Source organism: Phoxinus phoxinus (genome assembly GCF_949152265.1).
Source record: "Phoxinus phoxinus genome assembly, chromosome: 18".
NCBI classification, from domain to species: Eukaryota; Metazoa; Chordata; class Actinopteri; order Cypriniformes; family Leuciscidae; genus Phoxinus; species Phoxinus phoxinus.
In genome coordinates, this window is record NC_136893.1 from 1,823,452 (window position 1) to 1,845,951 (window position 22,500).

Below are 22,500 nucleotides of genomic sequence, written 5' to 3' on the forward strand. Positions count from 1 at the left end.
ATTTCGTGCAAAACAGAAAAAGATTTTTTTACCGTTTCAGATGACCATTTTTGTTTGCTGAATAGGGCTGCACGATTAATCAAAATTAAGATGAAATCTCCTTAAACTGATTTGGCTTATCGTGATTTTGAAATGGCAAAGTCTGATTATTAGTAATGCGCAGCTTGTCAGTGAAGCACGGCTCTGTAAACGCGGCTCACTCTGAAAGCACTGCGGGTTTGAGTCGCTTATAACGTGCATTTGAAAAAGCAACACGTGTCAAACATCTTTCCAAACATGAGAAGCATTTATGAGCCTCTTGTCCAACAAAAGACATTTAATAACATGCTTTTCCTCCAAACTCACTTCATGACGACAGCTGAGCTCCTCCTTCTGTGAGATGATGCGCTTCTGACACAGAATAAGGCAGTCGTGTGTTTATTAGTCGTGTTTAATCAATCAAAGCGTTTCGATCTTCTGTATATACGGCTACAGCGAGGTTTCCTGGAATGACGTGTGTTATCGTACTTTTGCGGGGCATATTTGGTGTGTGTGTGTGTGTGAGAGACGCCCTCTGGTGTTCAGATGCACCATTTACTGCTGGTCACAGAGCCGTACTTCACTGACAAGCTGCACATAAAATAATCGCAGCCTTTGCCAGATCACGAGCGGTTTCATTTCGATTAATTGCGCAGCCCTATTGCTGAAATATGTCTCTGGATCACAAAACCAGTCATAAGTCGCACGGGCAAAGCCAACAATACATTGTATGGGTCAAAATGATTGATTTTTCTTTTATGCCAAAAATCATGAGGATATCAAGATCATGTTCCATGAAGATATTTAGTAAATGTCCTACCGTAAATATATAAAACATGTATTTTTGTGAGTAAATGCAGCACAATCGTGAACATAAATGCACAACTTCAAAGGAGATTTTCTCAATGTTTAGATTTTTTTGCTCCCTCAGATTCCAGATTTTCAATAGTTGTGTCTCGACCAAATATTGTCCTATCCTAACAAACCACACATCAAAGGAGAGATTATTTACTCAGCTTTCAGATGATGTATAATCTCAATTAAAAAAAAAATCCATTTGACTGGTTTTGTGGTCCAGGGTCACAGATTCTCTAATCTAAACACTCACTGTTGTTTGCGTCGGAGTTGCTCGTCTCTCTCTCTCAGCTCGTATCTGAGTCTGGCCAGCATCTCGACGGATATATCCACCTGACGCTCCAGTTGGGCCGCCTTCTCCTCGGCCTCTCGCTTCTCTCTGTGCATCAGCTCGCTCTCTCTCCTGGCTCTCCTCACCTCCACGCTCCTCCTCCTCACCTCGTCCTGCAGAGCCTCCAGTTTGAGCGTCACGCGCTCCTGCACCTCCAGAGCCAGTTGCTGAAGCCGGGCCTCCAGCGCGAGCCTGCCCAGCCACGGGACCCCCATCTGGGCCACGGCGTGACCAGCGTCTGCCTCCCTGGAGGTCACGGAGACCGCGAGCACTGAGGACGGCGAGTCCCTCTGGATCAGGATCTTTCGGGTCGCCAAACTCAGGGTGTCCAAGAGCTCCAGGCGTAGTGGATGAGGCATATCTCTCTCTCGCTGGGCGTGCAGGGACATCAGGCCCCCCTCGGAGCTTCGTCTTGTGTTCAGACAGAGTTTCTGGCAGGAGTGGATGCTGGACAGGCGCTCTCCAAACCCACACGCCTCTCCACAGGTCGGGCAGCACAACGGCAGCTCAGTGCTGGTCGACATCCCACGACGATGTGCTCACGCGCTCGAAGAACAACTCCAGAGTCTCATGCTGAGGTCATTCAGAGAGCATTTCTGTAGTTACAGTAGCGTTTCAGGATGTTTGTTTCAGGATGTTTGTTTCAGGATGTTTGTTTCAGGATGTTTGTTTCAGTAATGTTACAATAGTGTTTCAGGATGTTCGTTTCAGGATGTTTGTTTCAGTAATGTTACAATAGAGTTTCAGGATGTTTGTTTCAGTAATGTTACAATAGCGTTTCAAGATGTTTGTTTCAGTAATGTTACAATAGCGTTTCAGGATGTTTGTTTCAGTAATGTTACAATAGCGTTTCAGGATGTTTGTTTCAGTAATGTTACAATAGCGTTTTAAGGATGTTTGTTTCAGTAATGTTACAATAGCGTTTCAGGATGTTTGTTTCAGTAATGTTACAATAGCGTTTTAAGGATGTTTGTTTCAGTAATGTTACAATAGCGTTTCAGGATGTTTGTTTCAGTAATGTTACAATAGCGTTTCAGGATGAAATGTTACAATAGAGTTTCAGGATGTTTGTTTCAGTAATGTTACAATAGCGTTTCAGGATGTTTGTTTCAGTAATGTTACAATAGCGTTTCAGGATGTTTGTTTCAGTAATGTTACAACAGCGTTTTAAGGATTTTTGTTTCAGTAATGTTACAATAGAGTTTCAGGATGTTTGTTTCAGTAATGTTACAATAGAGTTTCAGGATGTTTGTTTCAGTAATGTTACAACAGCGTTTCAGGATGTTTGTTTCAGTAATGTTACAATAGCGTTTTAAGGATTTTTGTTTCAGTAATGTTACAATAGAGTTTCAGGATGTTTGTTTCAGTAATGTTACAATAGAGTTTCAGGATGTTTGTTTCAGTAATGTTACAATAGAGTTTCAGGATGTTTGTTTCAGTAATGTTACAATAGAGTTTCAGGATGTTTGTTTCAGTAATGTTACAACAGCGTTTCAGGATGTTTGTTTCAGTAATGTTACAATAGCGTTTTAAGGATTTTTGTTTCAGTAATGTTACAATAGAGTTTCAGGATGTTTGTTTCAGTAATGTTACAATAGAGTTTCAGGATGTTTGTTTCAGTAATGTTACAATAGAGTTTCAGGATGTTTGTTTCAGTAATGTTACAATAGAGTTTCAGGATGTTTGTTTCAGTAATGTTACAATAGCGTTTCAGGATGTTTGTTTCAGTAATGTTACAATAGCGTTTTAAGGATTTTTGTTTCAGTAATGTTACAATAGAGTTTCAGGATGTTTGTTTCAGTAATGTTACAATAGAGTTTCAGGATGTTTGTTTCAGTAATGTTACAATAGAGTTTCAGGATGTTTGTTTCAGTAATGTTACAATAGAGTTTCAGGATGTTTGTTTCAGTAATGTTACAATAGCGTTTCAGGATGTTTGTTTCAGTAATGTTACAATAGAGTTTCAGGATTTTTGTTTCAGTAATGTTACAATAGCGTTTCAGGATGTTTGTTTCAGTAATGTTACAATAGAGTTTCAGGATGTTTGTTTCAGTAATGTTACAATAGAGTTCCAGGATGTTTGTTTCAGTAATGTTACAATAGAGTTTCAGGATGTTTGTTTCAGTAATGTTACAACAGCGTTTCAGGATGTTTGTTTCAGTAATGTTACAATAGCGTTTTAAGGATTTTTGTTTCAGTAATGTTACAATAGAGTTTCAGGATGTTTGTTTCAGTAATGTTACAATAGAGTTTCAGGATGTTTGTTTCAGTAATGTTACAATAGAGTTTCAGGATGTTTGTTTCAGTAATGTTACAATAGCGTTTCAGGATGTTTGTTTCAGTAATGTTACAATAGCGTTTCAGGATGTTTGTTTCAGTAATGTTACAACAGCGTTTTAAGGATTTTTGTTTCAGTAATGTTACAATAGCGTTTCAGGATGTTTGTTTCAGTAATGTTACAATAGCGTTTCAGGATGTTTGTTTCAGTAATGTTACAACAGCGTTTTAAGGATTTTTGTTTCAGTAATGTTACAATAGAGTTTCAGGATGTTTGTGTCAGTAATGTTACAATAGAGTTTCAGGATGTTTGTTTCAGTAATGTAACAACAGCGTTTTAAGGATTTTTGTTTCAGTAATGTTACAATAGCGTTTCAGGATGTTTGTTTCAGTAATGTTACAATAGCGTTTCAGGATGTTTGTTTCAGTAATGTTACAACAGCGTTTTAAGGATTTTTGTTTCAGTAATGTTACAATAGAGTTTCAGGATGTTTGTTTCAGTAATGTTACAACAGCGTTTTAAGGATTTTTGTTTCAGTAATGTTACAATAGAGTTTCAGGATGTTTGTTTCAGTAATGTTACAATAGAGTTTCAGGATGTTTGTTTCAGTAATGTTACAATAGAGTTTCAGGATGTTTGTTTCAGTAATGTTACAATAGAGTTTCAGGATGTTTGTTTCAGTAATGTTACAATAGAGTTTCAGGATGTTTGTTTCAGTAATGTTACAATAGAGTTTCAGGATGTTTGTTTCAGTAATGTTACAATAGCGTTTCAGGATGTTTGTGTCAGTAATGTTACAATAGAGTTTCAGGATGTTTGTTTCAGTAATGTTACAACAGCGTTTTAAGGATTTTTGTTTCAGTAATGTTACAATAGAGTTTCAGGATGTTTGTTTCAGTAATGTTACAATAGAGTTTCAGGATGTTTGTTTCAGTAATGTTACAATAGCGTTTCAGGATGTTTATTTCAGTAATGTTACAATAGCGTTTCAGGATGTTTGTTTCAGTAATGTTACAATAGCGTTTCAGGATGTTCGTTTCAGTAATGTTACAATAGTGTTTCAGGATGTTCGTTTCAGGATGTTTGTTTCAGTAATGTTACAATAGAGTTTCAGGATGTTTGTTTCAGTAATGTTACAATAGCGTTTCAGGATGTTTGTTTCAGTAATGTTACAATAGCGTTTTAAGGATGTTTGTTTCAGTAATGTTACAATAGCGTTTCAGGATGTTTGTTTCAGTAATGTTACAATAGCGTTTCAGGATGTTTGTTTCAGTAATGTTACAATAGAGTTTCAGGATGTTTGTTTCAGTAATGTTACAATAGCGTTTCAGGATGTTTATTTCAGTAATGTTACAATAGAGTTTCAGGATGTTTGTTTCAGTAATGTTACAATAGAGTTTCAGGATGTTTGTTTCAGTAATGTTACAATAGAGTTTCAGGATGTTTATTTCAGTAATGTTACAATAGCGTTACAGGATGTTTATTTCAGTAATGTTACAATAGAGTTTCAGGATGTTTGTTTCAGTAATGTTACAATAGAGTTTCAGGATGTTTGTTTCAGTAATGTTACAATAGCGTTTCAGGATGTTTGTTTTAGTATTATTTCATTAGCGTTTCAAGATGTTAGTTGTTTCAGTAATGTTACATTAGCGTTTCAAGATGTTAGTTGTTTCAGTTGCGTTTTAGGATGTTTTTAGTCAGTTTTCAGTTACGTTTCCTAATCGTTGGAGTAGCATTAATTTCAGTAGTGCTTCAGTAATGTCAGTAGCATTTCAGTTGCATTTCAGAATTGTTTCTGAATCACTTTGATAGTGTTTCAGTAGCTTTTTTGAATAATTTCAGTAGCATTTACGAATCGTTTAAGTAGCGTTAGTTTCAAAAGTGTTTCAACAATTTTTCAATAGCGTTTGTTTCAGGAGCATTTCACAATTGTTTCAGCTGTTTGTTTGTTTCAGAATTCTTTTAGGAGGGTCCCAGAAGCATTTTAGTCCAAAAAGGCTCATGCAGACTTATTGCACCTGCAAAGGAAAAAAGGGAAACGACACATCTAACATTAGTATCATCCAATCAATTATAAATAGTACACTAGTGGCAACACATAATTTGTTGCAGTTTGAATTTGTTGCACTCATGTTACATCTACACTTGTCACACTCATGTTACATCTACACTTGTCACACTCATGTTACATCTACACCTGTTACACTCATGTTACATCTACACCTGTTACACTCATGTTACATCTACACCTGTTACACTCATGTTCCATCTACACCTGTTACACTCATGCTACATCTACACCTGTTACACTCATGTTACATCTACACTTGTCACACTCATGCTACATCTACACCTGTTACACTCATGTTACATCTACACCTGTTACACTCATGCTACATCTACACCTGTTACACTCATGCTACATCTACACCTGTTACACTCATGTTACATCTACACCTGTTACACTCATGTTACATCTACACTTGTTACACTCATGCTACATCTACACTTGTTACACTCATGTTACATCTACACCTGTTACACTCATGTTACATCTACACTTGTTACACTCATGTTACATCTACACCTGTTACACTCATGTTACATCTACACTTGACACACTTGTCACACAAATCTACACTTGTCACACTCATGTTACATCTACACTTGTCACACTCATGCTACATCTACACTTGTCACACTCATGCTACATCTACACTTGTTACACTCATGCTACATCTACACGTGTTACACTCATGCTACATCTACACTTGTTACACTCATGTTACATCTACACCTGTTACACTCATGTTACATCTACACCTGTTACACTCATGTTACATCTACACTTGTCACACTCATGTTACATCTACACTTGTTACACTCATGTTACATCTACACTTGTCACACTCATGTTACATCTACACTTGTTACACTCATGTTACATCTACACTTGTTACACTCATGCTACATCTACACTTGTTACACTCATGTTACATCTACACTTGTTACACTCATGTTACATCTACACTTGTTACACTCATGCTACATCTACACCTGTTACACTCATGTTACATCTACACTTGTTACACTCATGTTACATCTACACTTGTTACACTCATGTTACATCTACACTTGTAAGTATAAAGTGTTTTTTCTCCTTTGATCATGTTTAGAGTCACCGGACGGCTACTGGTACCCTTGTGTTGTTTTAGGGTATGTATTTGTTCAAGGTATGTCTCACAATTGTTTAAATAAATCGTTTTGCACTATATAGCAACATCGCCACATATATATTTCATTTTCTTGCATCACCCTCTCTTTGATGTTTGTTCTTTTACTTTATTCATTTATCTAATTATGTGTCTACTAGGATATCAGGTATGTAGTAATTGTCTCTCCATCTCTCTGTAAGTGTGTGTGAGTGTGTGTGTGTGGGGAACACTTTATTCCCAGAACGCTATAATGTCTTCAATAAACACTACCATTTAAAAGTTTGACTAATGAAGAATTATTGATGTTATTTCGATGTAAATTCTATTTTCAACATAAGTTCAACGGGTTCAGATTCACACACATGAAGTGAACTGTGTGTGTGCGCGCGCGCGCGTGTGTGTGTGTGAAAGATTCTAAGTGACGTATCGGAATTCATGCATGACTCTGTGCGCGCGCTCCGCATTATTTCCGCATGAATATGATGAAGACAAAAGCTGTCCGAGTCTTGCTCCGTTAACACCGTGATTATGAAATACAGTCTAGAAATATGCCTGTGCACATCAATCATGAAAATGCACACTGTTCAGCCCAAAGAGCCCATTTATTTCTCATTTAAGGTTCGTTTATGTTGTTTTATCATCGCGATTATAATGTAAGGAAACATATACAGGCGCCATAGAAAGTGAATGAATTTGGTCATCATATCTTATGCATCGGAATCTGTCTGATGTGTGTGAATCACGCACGCGACCCAGCCCAATAACTTCACGTGCATCATCATCCATAAGCATGCAGCGCGAGCTCAGCCTGTTATTCAAAAGCATGTGCAGCATTAATCATGTCAGTATCACTGTGAGTTCTCATGCTCACCGAGCCCGTCAGTAAAACCCTCCGGTTCTCCGGTTCTCCGGTTCCGAGACGCGTCCGCGCTTTCACTCTGTCTGGACTCCTGTCTTCCACAGACCCGCACAACTCATCGAGACCGTCCGTGCACGAGCAGCCTCTGACGTCACTACAGGAGGACTGTAAGAAAAGAGGTAAGAAAAACGCATCTTTGTGCACACGAGCGTCGGGCACGCGCCTGCGCGCGAGCGGCGCTGGCCACATGACTCGTGGTGCTGAAGCTCAGAATCTGGAACGAGTGGGTTTGTTTGAAATCCGCTGTTACTTCACAGTATGCGCTTAATATAAAACAATAAGGTTAACATTTTTAACTGCTAAAATGGTAATACTTTACAATAAGGTTCATTAGTTAACATTAGTAACTAACTATGAGGAATACATTTTTACTTTATTTGTTCATCTTTGTTAACGGTAATACAGCTGTTGTTTGTTCATGTTAGTTCACAGCGCATTAACTAACGTTAACAATATTTAAATAAAGTATTACTAAATGTTGAAATTAACATCAACAAAGATTAATAAATGCTATAAAAGTGCAGTTCATTATTAGTTCGTGTTAACTAATGTTAGAAAATGAACCTTATTGTAAAGTGTTGCCGCTAAAATATAGGAAAAGTATAATATAAAAAATATTATTTATTTATAATATTGAAAAACTTGATTTATCTGTTGTCTGTATTCCATTTTTTTTAACGTTTATTTGATTCTTCTTTATTTTTATTTTATTGCCTGTATGAAATTCAAATTTTATATACAGGAAATGTGCAATAAAAAAAAGAACTTAATTTTACAATATTTTTACATTAATGACGCGCTTTATTTCTTCATACATTCGTTTTTCTTTTTGGTTTATTTCCTGTATGAAATGTGAAATCAGTGACTTGTTTAATTGCTAAAAACGATTCTTCAATATTTTTTTACAGTCAAATGAAAAACTTAATTAATGTATTTATTTAATTGTCTGTCACCACAATATACAATATATATATATATATATATATATATAAATTCTTGATTTTTAAAGTGTTATGACAACTTTATGATCAATTATTTATCATAATTTGTATTTTATTACCCTAAATAAAGGAAAAGTACAATATAAAAACAATAATGTAATGAATTGTGTAAAGTAGCCTAATTACGTTTTTTTTTTGTATATTTACTCATTTTTTATTTTAACGTTTTTTTTTCTTGTGTAAAAAATGTAATTTCTTTTGTTTATTTATATACTATTTTGTTACATTATGTTTGGCTTATACACCAAAAGTTTGGACATGCTTAATATTTCATAGTTTAAATGAATACACTAAACTGTAAAAGCTGGTGCACTTTTTCTTCTTGATTTAACCCATAAAATGTTATTTTGTTGGTATAAATTCATGTACTTTGTTTGCCTATTGGGTTTATTCAGCTATACTAAATCATATATTTTTCACTTAATTAAAACCAGTTAGAGAGGTTACAGAGCATTGTAAAATGTGTAAAGTAGCACTAATATCTAATGAGTGTGTGTGTCCAAACATTAGTTTTCTAAAGTGTGGATGTGTGTTTAGTTGTAGATATCACATAAACACAACACAAGTAATGTCAATAAATAAAGTTTTATTTGAAACATTCAGTATAGCCTCAAATATCCACAAGGCATTAACAGCGTTTCGTTGCACGAGGACAGTTTTCAAAGGCGAATAGACAACAACAGCGATTCCAGACGGAACCGGAAGTGATCTGCACATAAGTGTGCTACTGCAACTCCACTACGATGTTGAAGTTTTACAGAAATACTCTATAGTCAGCGCATCAGGTTCCCAAGAACCAACCGAACACATTCTACTGTCGAAAGTGGAATACAATCACTTATGAAAACCTATAAGATAGATTTTTTTATATATACTCTCTTGAAAATCGACGATACAAAAATTACAATCAATAACGTACAAATATATAGAGCTCTTCTCGTGTGCTTTATAAAGTGATGTATCAAAATACAAGTTGAACCGGACATCACGTGTCGCATGCCACAGCGGGGTAACACAAGTGCACGTTCACATCAAGACATGCATATTTCATAAACAACATGAGGTTCGAGTCATCAACCCTCTCCGACACTGAGAGTGTGTGTTGCTGTCCACCGGAAGTGCTGGAACGCGTCTGGCTTTGCAGACAGTAAATGAGTGTTTATAAGCGTTCATTCATCCGCATGCCAGGCTCGCGCATCATCATCATCTTCATCAACACATCGCGTGTGACGCTCGCCCAGCTTCAGACGCGTCCTCCTCCAGCTCAGCGTCTCTTGCATTGAACCGCGTTGCGCTCGAGCCATAAACTTCCCAGAACGGGCAGAACCGATTGAGAGGGAACTGGCGCTCACGCGCACTGGAGCTCGAACGCGCACGCGGCGAGAAGCTCAGTTTTCTGCTGCATCCTCTCGCGCTGTTTGAGATGCACGCGACCGTGCCGCTTCCTCTCGTCGCTGCGCGCGAAGCGACGCCCGCACACGTCGCAGGAGAACGGCTTCTCTCCGGTGTGCGTGCGCATGTGAGTGGTGAGATGGTCGCTGCGGCTGAAGCAACGCAGGCACACGCGGCACTGGAAGGGCTTGTGTCCGGTGTGAATGCGCACGTGGCGATTGAGCTCATCGGAGCGGGAAAAGCGACGCTCGCAGCTCTCAATCGGGCAGGAGAATGGCTTCTCGCGGGGCGCGCCTTTCCTAGCGCGCGGTTTGCTTCTTTGCGCGAGCGTGTTGGTGGAGAGGAGCGAGTCCAGCGCGTCGGCGAGCGCGGTCGTTGCGCAGCCGAATCCCGGGAACGCGATGCTCCTATAAAGGCTGTTTTCATGGGAAGTTGCCGCTGCTGCGGGAATCTGGAAGTTCGGTGAAAAGTTAAGCGCGCTTGCTTGTTCCAAGGGCTCTTGCTTGATCCACGTGTCCAAAATCAAGTCCGTCTCGGGACCCAGTGGAGAGAGCAGGTCAATGATGTCATCCAGGTCCGAAGGCTCGTGAGAAGTAACGAAGCCATCGAAAAAATCCCCTCCGTTGCAACTGCTCCCAAACTCGCTCTTAACCGTGAACTGTTGCGCACTCATGTCCGCGAACTCATCCGACGAGTCGTTGCAGAGAGATTCCGGTGATCCCAACGAGCTCCCGGTGGATAACAGCGACTCCTGGCGCGAGAGCGCGCTCCCACGAGACATTCCCGGGAAGTTATCGGGAGCTGTGGAGATGCCGACGATCTCCGTGAGGATGTTGAGAAGCGCGTCCGCGCTGTACGGGCCGGTCTCCGTGTAGAAGCTGCCGGTGTAGACCTGCGGGGACGGGGGGAACCCGTCGCTGGAGCACTCGGGGAAACCGGCGTCCATCGGCTCTGCTTTAGGCTTCAACAGACCGAAAGCTGCGGGAGAAAGAGGAGAGGAGCGTTACATAACGTTGACTCACTGCATCAGCACATCCCAACTCATGATGTCTAACGACTGATCTGCTCTTATATTTTGTGCATTGCATGTCATTTTACAATATGCACTCTCTTAAAAATAAAGGTTTTTGCAGCGATGCATAGATAGAAGAACCATTTTGGTTCCCTTTCAGAGATCAGTTCTGTTAAAACATTTAAAAATCTAAAAAACCTTTTGTGCAATGCAAAGATTTAATGGATGTTAATGGTCGATGCAATGCTCTTATAACCTTATTTATAAGAGCATTGCATCTAATATGACAATATTGTGCATCAATGCATTGCATGAAGTCAGGCTGTACAGATTGTATGTACTCACCAGCATCAGGTTGATTCTGAGGGGAAGATTGTCCCTCCTGAGGGAACGTTTGAGCGCATAGCAGATCCAGAGCGCTGAAGTCCACCGTGTTCAGCATTATGGCGATGTGAATACGAAGCAGAAAAATCCACAAGGAATGTCGTGGGAATAATAAGGCAATCCTTCAAGGTAATGCTTTGGGATTCCCTTTTCCTCGTTGCAGTGAGAGCTCGTTTGGCTTCCTTCAGGTTCTGGTCTCCGTCGATTCGTTTTGCTGGAATTCCTCGTCCTCCTTTTATACTGTTCGGCTCGGCCGAGGCCCCGCCCACCGCTCATCTACGTCAGCAGGAGGATTCCCCGCCGTGTACAGACTTTGGACGGCTCTTGCCCAAATATGGCCAGAGGATGTGACGGGGTTCCCCTCCGAAAATGGGCACAGGGGCGTGACGTAGCGGAGACTTTCCTGAAGACCATTGCGGAAAAAATGAGGCGCGTTAGAGAATGACAGGCGGCCATTATGTTCGCGATGGAACAGTGTCAGACTCAAAGAGCCCCGGGTGACTTTTGACAGACGATCTGATGAGTTCACACGATGAGATGAGCGATAATAACAATGAAAACACCGAGCAATGCGGATATAACACACCTTTAACGACAAACAAGGCTCGATTGCATGCATTCAGAGTGATTTGTTACAGGAAAAATGTATGTTTTGTTTTGGATCTACACCAATCTGTCCCATTGGGGTTGATCCTAACTGTTGATCTGCATCAACTTTGTTCCCTTGAAAAATTATGCTTTGTAAAGGGAAGCTGATTCCAGATCAACCATTTCGCATTAGTTTAGCCATTAATGCATTGGTTTAGCACCAGGAACAGCGATATTTGCGGTTAATGCATCAGTTTAGCACCAGGAACAGCGATATTTGCGGTTAATGCATCAGTTTAGCACCAGGAACAGCGATATTTGCGGTTAATGCATCAGTTTAGCACCAGGAACAGCGATATTTGCGGTTAATGCATCGGTTTAGCACCAGGAACAGCGATATTTGCGGTTAATGCATCAGTTTAGCACCAGGAACAGCGATATTTGCGGTTAATGCATCAGTTTAGCACCAGGAACAGCGATATTTGCGGTTAATGCATCGGTTTAGCACCAGAAACAGCGATATTTGCGGTTAATGCATCAGTTTAGCACCAGAAACAGCAATATTTGCGGTTAATGCATCGGTTTAGCACCAGGAACAGCGATATTTGCGGTTAATGCATCAGTTTAGCACCAGGAACAGCGATATTTGCGGTTAATGCATCAGTTTAGCACCAGAAACAGCGATATTTGCGGTTAATGCATCAGTTTAGCACCAGAAACAGCGATATTTGCGGTTAATGCATCGGTTTAGCACCAGAAACAGCGATATTTGCGGTTAATGCATCAGTTTAGCACCAGGAACAGCGATATTTGCGGTTAATGCATCAGTTTAGCACCAGGAACAGCGATATTTGCGGTTAATGCATCAGTTTAGCACCAGGAACAGCGACATTTGCGGTTAATGCATCAGTTTAGCACCAGGAACAGCGATATTTGCGGTTAATGCATCGGTTTAGCACCAGAAACAGCGATATTTGCGGTTAATGCATCAGTTTAGCACCAGAAACAGCAATATTTGCGGTTAATGCATCAGTTTAGCACCAGGAACAGCGATATTTGCGGTTAATGCATCAGTTTAGCACCAGGAACAGCGATATTTGCGGTTAATGCATCGGTTTAGCACCAGAAACAGCGATATTTGCGGTTAATGCATCAGTTTAGCACCAGAAACAGCGATATTTGCGGTTAATGCATCGGTTTAGCACCAGAAACAGCGATATTTGCGGTTAATGCATCGGTTTAGCACCAGAAACAGCGATATTTGCGGTTAATGCATCGGTTTAGCACCAGGAACAGCGATATTTGCGGTTAACGCATCAGTTTAGCACCAGGAACAGCGATATTTGCGGTTAATGCATCAGTTTAGCACCAGAAACAGCGATATTTGCGGTTAACGCATCAGTTTAGCACCAGAAACAGCGATATTTGCGGTTAATGCATCGGTTTAGCACCAGAAACAGCGATATTTGCGGTTAATGCATCAGTTTAGCACCAGGAACAGCGATATTTGCGGTTAATGCATCAGTTTAGCACCAGGAACAGCGATATTTGCGGTTAATGCATCAGTTTAGCACCAGAAACAGCGATATTTGCGGTTAATGCATCGGTTTAGCACCAGAAACAGCAATATTTGCGGTTAATGCATCAGTTTAGCACCAGAAACAGCGATATTTGCGGTTAATGCATCGGTTTAGCACCAGAAACAGTGATATTTGCGGTTAATGCATCAGTTTAGCACCAGAAACAGTGATATTTGCGGTTAATGCATCGGTTTAGCACCAGGAACAGCGATATTTGCGGTTAATGCATCAGTTTAGCACCAGGAACAGCGATATTTGCGGTTAATGCATCAGTTTAGCACCAGAAACAGCGATATATGCGGTTAATGCATCAGTTTAGCACCAGAAACAGCGATATTTGCGGTTAATGCATCAGTTTAGCACCAGGAACAGCGATATTTGCGGTTAATGCATCAGTTTAGCACCAGAAACAGCGATATATGCGGTTAATGCATCAGTTTAGCACCAGAAACAGCGATATTTGCGGTTAATGCATCAGTTTAGCACCAGGAACAGCGATATTTGCGGTTAATGCATCAGTTTAGCACCAGAAACAGCGATATATGCGGTTAATGCATCAGTTTAGCACCAGAAACAGCGATATTTGCGGTTAATGCATCGGTTTAGCACCAGGAACAGCGATATTTGCGGTTAATGCATCAGTTTAGCACCAGGAACAGCGATATTTGCGGTTAATGCATCAGTTTAGCACCAGAAACAGCGATATTTGCGGTTAATGCATCAGTTTAGCACCAGAAACAGCGATATATGCGGTTAATGCATCAGTTTAGCACCAGAAACAGCGATATTTGCGGTTAATGCATCGGTTTAGCACCAGGAACAGCGATATTTGCGGTTAATGCATCGGTTTAGCACCAGGAACAGCGATATTTGCGGTTAATGCATCAGTTTAGCACCAGAAACAGCGATATTTGCGGTTAATGCATCGGTTTAGCACCAGGAACAGCGATATTTGCGGTTAATGCATCAGTTTAGCACCAGAAACAGCGATATTTGCAGTTAATGCATCGGTTTAGCACCAGGAACAGCGATATTTGCGGTTAATGCATCGGTTTAGCACCAGGAACAGCGATATTTGCGGTTAATGCATCGGTTTAGCACCAGGAACAGCGATATTTGCGGTTAATGCATCAGTTTAGCACCAGGAACAGCGATATTTGCGGTTAATGCATCGGTTTAGCACCAGGAACAGCGATATTTGCGGTTAATGCATCGGTTTAGCACCAGGAACAGCGATATTTGCGGTTAATGCATCAGTTTAGCACCAGAAACAGCGATATTTGCGGTTAATGCATCAGTTTAGCACCAGGAACAGCGATATTTGCGGTTAATGCATCAGTTTAGCACCAGGAACAGCGATATTTGCGGTTAATGCATCAGTTTAGCACCAGAAACAGCGATATTTGCGGTTAATGCATCAGTTTAGCACCAGAAACAGCGATATATGCGGTTAATGCATCAGTTTAGCACCAGAAACAGCGATATTTGCGGGTAATGCATCAGTTTAGCACCAGAAACAGCGATATTTGCGGTTAATGCATGAGTTTAGCACCAGAAACAGCGATATATGCGGTTAATGCATCAGTTTAGCACCAGAAACAGCGATATTTTCGGTTAATGCATCGGTTTAGCACCAGAAACAGCGATATTTGCGGTTAATGCATCGGTTTAGCACCAGAAACAGCGATATTTGCGGTTAATGCATCGGTTTAGCACCAGAAACAGCGATATTTTCGGTTAATGCATCGGTTTAGCACCAGAAACAGCGATATTTGCGGTTAATGCATCGGTTTAGCACCAGAAACAGCGATATTTGCGGTTAATGCATCGGTTTAGCACCAGAAACAGCGATATTTGCGGTTAATGCATCGGTTTAGCACCAGAAACAGCGATATTTGCGGTTAATGCATCAGTTTAGCACCAGAAACAGCGATATTTGCGGTTAATGCATGAGTTTAGCACCAGAAACAGCGATATATGCGGTTAATGCATCGGTTTAGCACCAGAAACAGCGATATTTTCGGTTAATGCATCGGTTTAGCACCAGAAACAGCGATATTTGCGGTTAATGCATGAGTTTAGCACCAGAAACAGCGATATATGCGGTTAATGCATCGGTTTAGCACCAGAAACAGCGATATTTGCGGTTAATGCATCGGTTTAGCACCAGAAACAGCGATATTTGCGGTTAATGCATCGGTTTAGCACCAGAAACAGCGATATTTGCGGTTAATGCATCGGTTTAGCACCAGAAACAGCGATATATGCGGTTAATGCATCAGTTTAGCACCAGAAACAGCGATATTTGCGGTTAATGCATCAGTTTAGCACCAGAAACAGCGATATTTGCGGTTAATGCATCAGTTTAGCACCAGAAACAGCGATATTTGCGGTTAATGCATCAGTTTAGCACCAGAAACAGCGATATTTGCGGTTAATGCATCAGTTTAGCACCAGAAACAGCGATATTTGCGGTTAATGCATGAGTTTAGCACCAGAAACAGCGATATTTGCGGTTAATGCATCGGTTTAGCACCAGAAACAGCGATATTTGCGGTTAATGCATCGGTTTAGCACCAGAAACAGCGATATTTGCGGTTAATGCATCGGTTTAGCACCAGAAACAGCGATATTTGCGGTTAATGCATCAGTTTAGCACCAGAAACAGCGATATTTGCGGTTAATGCATCAGTTTAGCACCAGAAACAGCGATATTTGCAGTTAATGCATCAGTTTAGCACCAGAAACAGCGATATTTGCGGTTAATGCATCGGTTTAGCACCAGAAACAGCGATATTTGCGGTTAATGCATCAGTTTAGCACCAGAAACAGCGATATTTGCGGTTAATGCATCGGTTTAGCACCAGAAACAGTGATATTTGCGGTTAATGCATTGGTTTAGCACCAGGAACAGCGACATTTGCGGTTAATGCATCAGTTTAGCACCAGAAACAGCGATATTTGCGGTTAATGCATCGGTTTAGCACCAGGAACCGCGATATTTGCGGTTAATGCATCGGTTTAGCACCAGGAACAGCGATATTTGCGGTTAATGCATCGGTTTAGCACCAGAAACAGCAATATTTGCGGTTAATGCATCAGTTTAGCACCAGAAACAGCGATATATGCGGTTAATGCATCAGTTTAGCACCAGAAACAGCGATATATGCGGTTAATGCATCAGTTTAGCACCAGAAACAGCGATATTTGCGGTTAATGCATCGGTTTAGCACCAGGAACAGCGATATTTGCGGTTAATGCATCAGTTTAGCACCAGAAACAGTGATATTTGCGGTTAATGCATCGGTTTAGCACCAGGAACAGCGATATTTGCGGTTAATGCATCAGTTTAGCACCAGGAACAGCGATATTTGCGGTTAATGCATCAGTTTAGCACCAGGAACAGCGATATTTGCGGTTAATGCATCGGTTTAGCACCAGAAACAGCGATATTTGCGGTTAATGCATCAGTTTAGCACCAGGAACAGCGATATATGCGGTTAATGCATCAGTTTAGCACCAGGAACAGCGATATTTGCGGTTAATGCATCGGTTTAGCACCAGAAACAGCGATATTTGCGGTTAATGCATCGGTTTAGCACCAGGAACAGCGATATTTGCGGTTAATGCATCGGTTTAGCACCAGAAACAGCGATATTTGCGGTTAATGCATCAGTTTAGCACCAGGAACAGCGATATTTGCGGTTAATGCATCGGTTTAGCACCAGAAACAGCGATATTTGCGGTTAATGCATCAGTTTAGCACCAGGAACAGCGATATTTGCGGTTAATGCATCAGTTTAGCACCAGAAACAGCGATATTTGCGGTTAATGCATCAGTTTAGCACCAGAAACAGCGACATTTGCGGTTAATGCATCGGTTTAGCACCAGAAACAGCGATATTTGCGGTTAATGCATCAGTTTAGCACCAGAAACAGCGACATTTGCGGTTAATGCATCGGTTTAGCACCAGAAACAGCGATATTTGCGGTTAATGCATCAGTTTAGCACCAGAAACAGCGATATTTGCGGTTAATGCATCGGTTTAGCACCAGGAACAGCGATATTTGCGGTTAATGCATCGGTTTAGCACCAGAAACAGCGATATTTGTGGTTAATGCATCAGTTTAGCACCAGAAACAGCGATATTTGCGGTTAATGCATCGGTTTAGCACCAGGAACAGCGACATTTGCGGTTAATGCATCAGTTTAGCACCAGAAACAGCGATATTTGCGGTTAATGCATCGGTTTAACACCAGGAACAGCGATATTTGCGGTTAATGCATCAGTTTAGCACCAGAAACAGCGATATTTGTGGTTAATGCATCAGTTTAGCACCAGAAACAGCGATATTTGCGGTTAATGCATCGGTTTAACACCAGGAACAGCGATATTTGCGGTTAATGCATCAGTTTAGCACCAGAAACAGCGATATTTGCGGGTAATGCATCAGTTTAGCACCAGAAACAGCGATATTTGCGGTTAATGCATCGGTTTAACACCAGGAACAGCGATATTTGCGGTTAATGCATCAGTTTAGCACCAGGAACAGCGACATTTGCGGTTAATGCATCAGTTTAGCACCAGAAACAGCGATATTTGCGGTTAATGCATCGGTTTAGCACCAGGAACAGCGATATTTGCGGGTAATGCATCAGTTTAGCACCAGAAACAGCGATATTTGCGGTTAATGCATCAGTTTAGCACCAGAAACAGCGATATTTGCGGTTAATGCATCAGTTTAGCACCAGAAACAGCGATATTTGCGGGTAATGCATCAGTTTAGCACCAGGGACAGCGATATTTGCGGTTAATGCATCAGTTTAGCACCAGAAACAGCGATATTTGCGGGTAATGCATCAGTTTAGCACCAGGAACAGCGATATTTGCGGTTAATGCATCAGTTTAGCACCAGAAACAGCGATATTTGCGGTTAATGCATCAGTTTAGCACCAGGAACAGCGATATTTGCGGTTAATGCATCGGTTTAGCACCAGGAACAGCGATATTTGCGGTTAATGCATCGGTTTAGCACCAGAAACAGCGATATTTGCGGTTAATGCATCGGTTTAGCACCAGAAACAGCGATATTTGCAGTTAATGCATCAGTTTAGCACCAGGAACAGCGATATTTGCGGTTAATGCATCAGTTTAGCACCAGGAACAGCGATATATGCGGTTAATGCATCAGTTTAGCACCAGGAACAGCGATATTTGCGGTTAATGCATCGGTTTAGCACCAGGAACAGCGATATTTGCGGTTAATGCATCAGTTTAGCAACAGGAACAGCGATATTTGCGGTTAATGCATCAGTTTAGCACCAGGAACAGCGATATTTGCGGTTAATGCATCAGTTTAGCAACAGGAACAGCGATATTTGCGGTTAATGCATCAGTTTAGCAACAGGAACAGCGATATTTGCGGTTAATGCATCAGTTTAGCAACAGGAACAGCGATATTTGCGGTTAATGCATCAGTTTAGCAACAGGAACAGCGATATTTGCGGTTAATGCATCAGTTTAGCAACAGGAACAGCGATATTTGCGGTTAATGCATCAGTTTAGCACCAGGAACAGCGATATTTGCGGTTAATGCATCAGTTTAGCACCAGGAACAGCGATATTTGCGGGTAATGCATCAGTTTAGCACCAGGAACAGCGATATTTGCGGGTAATGCATCAGTTTAGCACCAGGAACAGCGATATTTGCGGTTAATGCATCGGTTTAGCACCAGGAACAGCGATATTTGCGGGTAATGCATCAGTTTAGCACCAGGAACAGCGATATTTGCGGTTAATGCATCGGTTTAGCACCAGAAACAGCGATATTTGCGGTTAATGCATCAGTTTAGCACCAGGAACAGCGATATTTGCGGTTAATGCATCAGTTTAGCAACAGGAACAGCGATATTTGCGGTTAATGCATCAGTTTAGCACCAGGAACAGCGATATTTGCGGTTAATGCATCAGTTTAGCACCAGGAACAGCGATATTTGCGGTTAATGCATCGGTTTAGCACCAGAAACAGCGATATTTGCGGTTAATGCATCAGTTTAGCACCAGGAACAGCGATATTTGCGGTTAATGCATCAGTTTAGCAACAGGAACAGCGATATTTGCGGTTAATGCATCGGTTTAGCACCAGGAACAGCGACATTTGCGGTTAATGCATCAGTTTAGCAACAGGAACAGCGATATTTGCGGTTAATGCATCGGTTTAGCACCATGAACAGCGATATTTGCGGTTAATGCATCAGTTTAGCACCAGGAACAGCGATATTTGCGGTTAATGCATCAGTTTAGCACCAGAAACAGCGACATTTGCGGTTAATGCATGAGTTTAGCACCAGAAACAGCGATATTTGCGGTTAATGCATGAGTTTAGCACCAGGAACAGCGACATTTGCGGTTAATGCATCAGTTTAGCACCAGGAACAGCGATATTTGCGGTTAATGCATCAGTTTAGCACCAGAAACAGCGATATTTGCGGGTAATGCATCAGTTTAGCACCAGAAACAGCGATATTTGCGGGTAATGCATCAGTTTAGCACCAGAAACAGCGATATTTGCGGTTAATGCATCAGTTTAGCACCAGAAACAGTGATATTTGCGGTTAATGCATCGGTTTAGCACCAGGAACAGCGACATTTGCGGGTAATGCATCAGTTCAGCACCAGAAACAGCGATATTTGCGGTTAATGCATCGGTTTAGCACCAGAAACAGCGATATTTGCGGTTAATGCATCAGTTTAGCACCAGGAACAGCGATATTTGCGGTTAATGCATCAGTTTAGCACCAGAAACAGCGACATTTGCGGTTAATGCATGAGTTCAGCACCAGAAACAGCGATATTTGCGGTTAATGCATCGGTTTAGCACCAGAAACAGCGATATTTGCGGTTAATGCATCGGTTTAGCACCAGAAACAGCGATATTTGCGGTTAATGCATCACTTTAGCACCAGGAACAGCGATATTTGCGGTTAATGCATCAGTTTAGCACCAGAAACAGCGACATTTGCGGTTAATGCATGAGTTTAGCACCAGAAACAGCGATATTTGCGGTTAATGCATGAGTTTAGCACCAGGAACAGCGACATTTGCGGTTAATGCATCAGTTTAGCAACAGGAACAGCGACATTTGCGGGTAATGCATCAGTTTAGCACCAGAAACAGCGATATTTGTGGGTAATGCATCAGTTTAGCACCAGAAACAGCGACATTTGCGGTTAATGCATCAGTTTAGCACCAGAAACAGCGACATTTGCGGTTAATGCATCAGTTTAGCACCAGAAACAGCGACATTTGCGGTTAATGCATCAGTTTAGCACCAGAAACAGCGACATTTGCGGTTAATGCATGAGTTTAGCACCAGAAACAGCGATATTTGCGGTTAATGCATGAGTTTAGCACCAGGAACAGCGACATTTGCGGGTAATGCATCAGTTCAGCACCAGAAACAGCGACATTTGCGGTTAATGCATCAGTTTAGCACCAGAAACAGTGATATTTGCGGGTAATGCATCAGTTTAGCACCAGAAACAGCGACATTTGCGGTTAATGCATCAGTTTAGCACCAGAAACAGTGATATTTGCGGGTAATGCATCAGTTCAGCACCAGAAACAGCGATATTTGCGGTTAATGCATCGGTTTAGCACCAGAAACAGCGATATTTGCGGGTAATGCATCAGTTCAGCACCGCGGACAGCGCTAGTTCTGCATACACACACATGCATACAGCCTTCCCGCGTGCAATGCATTGCATGATGCTTCTAGATGCCATGCTAAATCAAACACACACTCAAAAGATGTGCATTATTATGTCTGTGCGCGTTCATATCGCCAGTAGGATTTCACGTTACATAAACACTGCATGTATATGCAAACGATGTGAGATCACACACGGTAAAAGCGAGATGAAAGATCTCCGCTGAACTGTCGAGTTGCGCCTCATCTGATCATGTGTTGTGTAATGCTTCATTTCTCCAGAGCATCTAATGAGCCGTGGCGCATATGTGGACTGCAGCTGCATCTGTGGCCATGTTTTCAAATATGAGTCATAAAGTCGCTTTGGCGCCCTCTGACAGCAGCTTCAGCACCCGTGGAGATTTCGCTTATGAGTGTGTGAGACTCAGGTGGAGATGTGGATGCCCGGCTCGTGCTAATGTGAACGCAACATGCTGTGAAGAAGCAAAGGATTCATTTTGTTCATCAGGTGTTTAGTGGGAAGAATGATAATGATACTGACCAAGATTTGTTTTTGTTTTGTTTTTTGCAGTAGCTACACCTATGAACACTTTCTGTATATGTAAAAAATAATGACAAAATAATAATAATAATAAATACATTTGAAATTAACCTATTAGTTTTCATTCATTAAAAATCCCCTGAGCTTAGATTATATGCACGCTTTATTCTTCTATATGCAATGCACTTTACAAAAGCTGAAACATATCCAAACAGCTTAGACTCATGCAAGAGGATCTAAACATGCCAGAAGTCATTGCGTTTATTTGTTTTATTCTAGAGTGATTTCTCAAACTACTTTTTCAAATAGGATTTCAAATATTATTAAGTTGACGACGTTTACTGTGAGTAAAGTATGTTTTAAAAAACTATATTATAGGGTAAATTAGTCCAGTTTTGACAGTCATTTTGATGACAATATGCATGCATATATATATACAATCTATATAGGCTATATGTATAGCTTATAGGCCTATACATATATATGCATGCATATTGTCATCAAAATGACTGTCAAAAACTGGACTAATTTATACACACACACACACACACACACACACACACACACACACACACACACACATAATAAGAACTACAGGCCGGTTTCTGTTTCCGGAAACCGAGACCAAACATGGTTGAGTCTATAAAGTCGAGATTCGACAGACTGTCGCACGTGA

At 41.0% G+C, this 22,500-nt stretch overlaps 2 protein-coding genes across 2 annotated transcripts in view; both read right to left on the minus strand.

Moving 5' to 3' along the window:
- Nucleotides 1-1,728, minus strand: part of LOC306985995 (F-box only protein 41) — a gene marked incomplete at its 5' end in the record, with an annotated part of 17,569 nt that extends 15,841 nt beyond the window's left edge. Inside the window, one exon of the mRNA XM_079588827.1 lies at nt 1,127-1,728. Within this exon, the coding sequence (XP_079444953.1) occupies nt 1,127-1,728 (602 nt within the window). The remainder of the gene's footprint in view (nt 1-1,126) is intronic.
- Nucleotides 1,729-9,186: 7,458 nt separating this feature from the next.
- egr4 (early growth response 4) lies at nt 9,187-11,618 on the minus strand. The gene is made up of 2 exons (XM_079588892.1): nt 11,367-11,618; nt 9,187-10,987 (listed from the first exon to the last, which is right to left on the minus strand). The coding sequence occupies exons 1-2, from the start codon at nt 11,461-11,463 to the stop codon at nt 9,966-9,968; spliced, it is 1,119 nt and encodes a 372-aa protein (XP_079445018.1). The 5' UTR covers nt 11,464-11,618; the 3' UTR covers nt 9,187-9,965.
- Between the last annotated feature and the right edge of the window lie 10,882 nt (nt 11,619-22,500).

Coding starts and splice junctions, on each gene's coding strand:
- egr4 (XM_079588892.1), bottom strand. CDS start 11,463: ATGCTGAACACGGTGGACTTCAGCGCTCTGGATCTGCTATGCGCTCAA. Junction 10,988..11,366: donor TCAGAATCAACCTGATGCTG/GTGAGTACATAC, acceptor TTTCTCCCGCAG/CTTTCGGTCTGTTGAAGCCT.